Source organism: Hoplias malabaricus, chromosome X2 (assembly GCF_029633855.1).
Source record: "Hoplias malabaricus isolate fHopMal1 chromosome X2, fHopMal1.hap1, whole genome shotgun sequence".
Lineage (NCBI taxonomy): Eukaryota > Metazoa > Chordata > Actinopteri > Characiformes > Erythrinidae > Hoplias > Hoplias malabaricus.
The window spans coordinates 19,992,871-19,999,400 of NC_089819.1; the positions used below are offsets into that span (position 1 = coordinate 19,992,871).

The 6,530-nt window shown below is 38.2% G+C and overlaps 1 protein-coding gene across 6 annotated transcripts in view; it reads left to right on the forward strand.

Moving 5' to 3' along the window:
* Positions 1–6,530, forward strand: part of LOC136676545 (EGF-like repeat and discoidin I-like domain-containing protein 3) — a 253,548-nt gene that overhangs the window by 34,873 nt on the left and 212,145 nt on the right. For 3 of the 6 annotated variants that reach the window (XM_066653633.1, XM_066653634.1, XM_066653635.1), the window contains exon 2: positions 2,343–2,471. The exons of the other annotated variants lie outside the window; for them this stretch is intronic. In XM_066653633.1, the coding sequence (XP_066509730.1) occupies positions 2,343–2,471 (129 nt within the window). The remainder of the gene's footprint in view (positions 1–2,342; positions 2,472–6,530) is intronic. 6 annotated transcript variants of the gene reach the window in all.

Sequence of the window (6,530 nt, forward strand, 5' to 3'; positions counted from 1 at the left end):
CTTGCTTGGAAGTCTTTTCATTCTGGATGGAAGCACTTATCAAGAGGGAATGGGATGGTGAACCGACGTAGTCAGGCGAGGGGTCTATGGGAAAAGAAAAAGAAAGAGAGACAGAAAAACCTCATATCCCCCTGAGGAACTGCTGAATGAGACATTCCAAATTACCCCTTTGGGTTGAAATCCCTGGAGCTTGCTGAGGGTTTATGTTTGAATCCAAAGCTAGAGCAGCACTGGGTAAAGCCACCTACCTCACTCTGACCAAACCCTGGCCACACCACTGTTATTACGGGGTTGAGTTCCTGTCAAACCAGTAACCACCAAGTCTTCTGAGGCTTTGGTTATTAATTTGAAAGGCTTGTGTGATGACGTCTATCAAAGGATTCCAAGTTAATGCTGAGGCAAGTCTTGGGTTTGAGGTAACAATTTTGATGAGCCTATTCTTGAAGGATTGATTTCATTTGGTCAGTCAACCGATTTAAGATGAAGAAGATGTAGGTCGGTTTCCATGATGTTGCCTTCTAAGCAATTCCTTTGAGAGTCCTACACTTTGAATTTGGTTAGTTTGCTATACCATGAAACTAACTAGGAATCCTTCACTGTTCCAAATCTTACAATGGTCACCTTGCTGTCTTGGAGTATTCATTCATTCATTCATTCATTCATCGTCTGTAACCACTTTTCCAGTTCAGGGTCGCGGTGGGTCCAGAGACTACTCGGAATCATTGGTCACAAGGCAGGAACACACCCTGGAGCGCCGCCAGTCCTTCACAGGACAACACAAACTCACACATTCACTCACACACTCACACCTATGGACACTTTTGAGTCACCAATTCACCTACCAACTTGTGTTTTTGGACTGTGGGAGGAAATTGGAGCACCCAGAGGAATCTCACATGGACAAGGGGAGAACACACCAAACTCCTCACAAACCCACAACAGGTCCATGGCACTGTGTTACTGCAACACTACCTGCTATGCCACCGTGCCGCCTCATCTTGGAGATTTGCATCCATCACAAAATGATCCACTGAAGGGATCCAAGAGACCTCCCAGATTTTATATTCCACAAGTCTCTGCAGCCTCCACAAGCTTCAAAAGATAACTCTTTGAATAGAATATTTTTTTCCTCAACCATGCCATTCATGCCCAAATGCATAGTCCTTCCTGGCTCCGCGTTTAATTTGCCTATTTATACACATTCTTCTTCCATCCTGTTTTCCAGTCCTCTATTCTTCTTCTTTAGATTCCATTTTTTGTCCCTGTCTCCATGTTTTCTTGAGATTGTAGCAACTGTCTTTCAGTGTTGCCTCCAGCACATAAAGCCTCTCAGCTTGTTTTATTTTCACTCCGTAGTCCCCCTGGCCACCAGATGCAAATTCCCTCCAGCCACTGTATCCAATTAGCAAGATGCTGCCTTTCCTCCTCCACTCACCCTCCTCCATCACTTCAGAGCTGGGCTCTTCCTTTCTCCCACATTTGCATTTGAAGAGAACAAATAAACTCAATTATGTCTTAGCCTTTTGTTATCTTCACATATCTGTTTGGCAGGAGATTTTCATCTTCAGAAATTTTCATATATTTTCATATATTTGCAGTGTGTAAAACTGCCAAAAAGAAATGGGACTTGTGTAAGAAACTGAACACTGCCCTGAACACTGCCCCCACTGCTTTTAAATCACTCTACTTGATTTCAACCCAAACTTTAAAGTGGTTTTATGACTTTTATACACTTTAAACCACATTTACACACTTTTCTTTTACTTTTACCACACGTCTGCCTTTTTATTGTACAAAGTAGTGTATTTGAGCAGGTCAGGCCTGTAACATTTATGTTCTATGGTAGTGGGGTTCTTGATAAATTGCTCCCACCGTGCATGCAACAGCCAACTCACATGGTATTACTTTTGCATACTTTTATATGCTGTCCATAGTAGGGCTGTAGCTGTAGGTGAATATGAAATAACTCCATAGGTCAATTGTAAATAATGGCTGAGTTCCTAATGACTTTTTATTCTGATTGTTCCTCTTCAATTCCTGGAAGGAATAGTCTAACTCTATGTAGACAGTGACATATATCATCATCTGAGTTATATTTGGCCACAGCAAAATCATTTTTTTACAAAATAAGGAAGGTGTTTCCTCTGGATCACAGATGCCAAGAGGTGTGGAAAATATTTTAGGTTTGCAAAATTTTTACATCAATGGAATAAAACACTGACAAGTTAGTTAAGTGTGAATGATGAGATCCAGGTGCTTCTGCCACAGCTCCTTCCAGATTCTTGGAGCTCCTTTCAGGCATCACCCCTTTAACACCTCTTGTTTTCTACTTTTATTTGAAGGAGAATCATGTGAGCCAAACCCATGTGAGAATGGAGGTGCCTGCCTCACAGCTCTAAGCAATGAGGCCTACACCTGTGAGTGTCGTCCAGGCTTCACAGGCCCCAACTGTGCTAGTAATATGGAGGTTGGTAAGTGACCTGAAGAACTACTACTGATTGTCCTTCCTGTTAGTCTACTATATTATTGGTTTGCTAATCTTAACCTTAGATTTTGGGGGCTATGTTTTTACTTACTGGGTGTACTGTGAATGTCAGAGGTGACTATTTAAGGACACTGGAGGATTAGGATTTATTAAATCTTTGCTGTTATCATAGATGCATTATTGAAGGTGAGAAACTGAGCTTAGTCCTTACACCTGAACCAGTTCAAATTAGCCTTGGCCACTTATAGCACTTATATGATCTGAAAACTACCATGACATTTTCTTTCATGGTACTGAGAAAAAGAGATTTGTTGGTCTGTATTTTTTAAGTATTAAATTAATCTCTAGTATGTTAGTTCCAGTATGTGTGCTAATTTCAAATACCATTATCTTGTAGCTATAGTTTGTGTCTAGTTTTCTCTGCTTGGTTCTGTTAGTTTTTAGTATATTGTGTTCCAGTTTTGTTCATTCTATTTCATTCAGTATCTTGTTTTTGGTTGCTTCTTGTTAGTATTTAGTAGTAGTAACGTAGGTCCTTTTCTATTTACTGATTAGCAATTTATTTGTGTTTGTATCAGTCTTAATTCTAAGGGAAGTTCTGTTTCCTGTTTGTCTGGATTTTCTTTCACTAGATCTGTAGTTTCTTTATTTCTAGTTTTAGTCTCTTGTAGCATTTTTGCTTGTCCTTGCTTGTGTCTTGATTGGTTGTTTAGTATCATAATCACCCCATGACTTAAACGTTAGAGAGCTACAAGATAAAAAAAAATAAGTTGAATTGCATCTAAAATCATTACTCTACCTGATGTTACCAATGTTTGTGGGTAAATACAGTCAAATCTATGCAGGAAGATTTTAATATATAGATTAGAGTATTCCCAGATGTCTTTAAGCTGTTTCATGTGCAAACTGAGACTGGCATTACTATTAGAAGTGGGCTGTGACTTTAACCAAAGTGCAAATGAACCCCTACTAGCCTCGCTACATGTCTCTGTTCCTAAGCTTGAGTTTTACCCACCACACTCCTGTTGGTTTCATATGTTTTTCTTAATTCCAGTCCCCATGTGATGATTAGCAATATTCCTTCCTGTTCCCTCTTACTCATACTCTCCATCTTCTCCACTGAAACTTATGCCTCCCTTCCCTCAAGTCCAGCTTCACACTGTTGCTTCCCTCCCATCCGACTGGTAAATGTTTTATTTACATTCACAAACAGCTCAAAATCATGAAAAAGTAAAAAGATGGCAATGTGTTGTCTGGACCACTTGTTTGCATTATGCACTTACAGGGGTCTTCCAAACCAGTGTGCAACTTGAGGCTCTCAATGGCATTTGTAAGGTTTTTTTTTTTTTTTTTTTTTTTTTTTTTTTTTTTTTTTTTTTTTAATAAATATATTTTTTTTTAACCTTAATGGAGCACAGAGTGTGGGCTGAGCAATGCAAGCCTCCCTCCACATGCACTGCTTCAGTGGGGAATATTTATGGATATTAACAACGGTGTCTGTAAACAAGGCAGTGCGGAATATAAATGGACATGGAGTCATAAATATGAAGGTTTGGGTGTATTCTTTTATGGAACTACACCAGTGTTCAGGGAGGAGGAAGTTACTGTTGTAATGCTTTATTCACACACAGTAGGGCTACAAAAACTAATATGGCTCCCTTAACTTGGCTCTGCTTTTGGCACCAGCTGCTCTTTACATTGTTGGTGCATTTCATGGTTAGGAGTTCAAGAGACAAACTGAAGGTTTGATTAGCTACTAAAAATTAAAAAATGTAACTTTTTTTTCATGCTGTTTTCCACTGGGTGGGACAAATCTGGGGAGAAACAAATAAACAAACACATCTTCGATTTTTGGAAGTAGCTTAAAATGAGTTTTTTCCTAGTTATCTGGACAGAAGGCCAAATTTGAATGGTCTTAGTTAGCCACTGCGTTATGATAGGGAATTATATTTACTCTTATTATATTTCTGTGCAATATTATGCTCATGCATCTGTTCACTCTAAAACCTTTAAATTAAAAATTTAAATTCACTAAAATTCACTAAAATTCACACATAGACATGAATGGAATGCTAGTGTGGAAATTCTGTGCTTGTGTCGGGCAGTTTCTCTAATTTTATATGTAAACATGGTGGATCAAACAAAGTCTAATCTTTTTTATTAGTCCGTTTATATCTTGCCTGTGGTTTGTCCTTAATGGTTTTCAGCGGGTCGGCCAGGAATTTGTATCTTTATTAAGACTAACTTGATGAGCAGTTAGCACAGCATGCTTCTATACATACATACATACATACATACACATATATATATATATATATATATATGTCTTAAACACTTCCTTAAATCTAGATCTTGGGCTTTCAGATTATATTTTAATGGCTTATTAGCGAGTCTCGACTGGCACTTGTACCACACTGTTACTCAAACCTGCTGCCTCAATGCTGTGAGCCTGAGCCATTGTCCACAGCAAATGGTCCACTGTCCAAATTACACATCCCCTGATTTAACTCAGCCTTCGCTGAGCTCTTAATAAAGCTATCCTCAGCACATGTATTCATGCGCCTCATCCTCATTAACAGGGCCTTTGCTCATCTAAAGGCTCCACTCATGGACAGTTGTAGCACACATCTCTGTCCTGGACTTGACTGAAAAGCCTTAATTAATTAAAGCAGGCAGTTGATCCTTCTCAAATAATGAGTCCAGCCATGGAACATCAACATATTGGGTTTTGGGAGGCTGCTAAATGTCACGGCTTGCAGTAATTGGGAACTAGGGGTATCTGTCGCCTTACTCTGCATTTCCTTTACTAAGGAGATTATGTACATGATGGGGGTTTATCATTCATTTCAAAGTGGTCTGTGACAGCACTCTGGAATCAGTTTAAAATTTAGTAGGTTTAGTTTAACAAACTCCTTAAAATGATCCCAAATTTATACCAGATGTGACTCACTGATGTGTTAGTGAAACACAAATGTCTATTCTACCAGTCCATGTTGCTTTTGAGTACACTCTGTGGCCGATGTTTGTGGAAACTAGCTGATCTAAGGTTTCTTCTGTACCTAAGGGGAGTTTTGTGGATAAATGTCCACAATTATGTGGACATTTGATGGTATCAAAACTATATATATATATATATACATATATATATGTACACACACACACACACTCATTTTTTTTATTTAGTCAGTTGGCAATGCTAGGGGTTATTCAAAATGGTCAATAAATGCCAAGAAAGTCAGGGTGTTATTGTAACACATTCTTTCAATCGATAGCACATGGTTTTCTCTGTTTGATATTTTACTGGCCGCTTTCTGTATGCTGACATCAGTATACATTTTTGCATATCCACATTTATTTTATACATTCTCCAAAGGCGTTATTCCACAGTTACTTCACAAGTCAGGGAGAAAAACAATTTCACCCAGGAGTTTTTCACAATTTCACCTAGGAGTATCTAGAACATTGAAGTAAGAACTACTGCCATGTGGGGTACTGACCTCAGGTTAGGATTACAATGGTTAAGAATATGTTTAAGAACTTTAGCACGCAACTTTAGGCCATAACAGACTGTAATATTAAGAAAAAAGTGATCAGCTCACTGACCTTCAATGCACTTAAAAGGCTTTGCAGTTATTTTATTAAGAACATAACTCTGTAGTGGTTTATGATTGTGAATACATTCTGAACATTAGTAGGAATATATGATTTGAATTGAAGTAACTTGACTTGAATTGAACTAAATGGAGACACTTGACTCAACAGAATTTCAGAGCTCTAACTGACCTAAGATATCCATCTGGCCTGAATTATTTGTGACCATACATTTATGAACGTATACAGGTGCTGCACATAAAATTAAAATATCATGAAAATTTTGATTTATTTCAGTATTTCCATTCAAAAAGTGAAGTTTGTATATTATACTCATTCATTACATACAGGTTGCTATAGTTCAAGTTTATTTCTTTTAATTTGATGATATTTTACTTTTATGACCAGTGCCTGTACACCTGGTCATCTGCTGTCACTTCTGAAAAACCAGTGG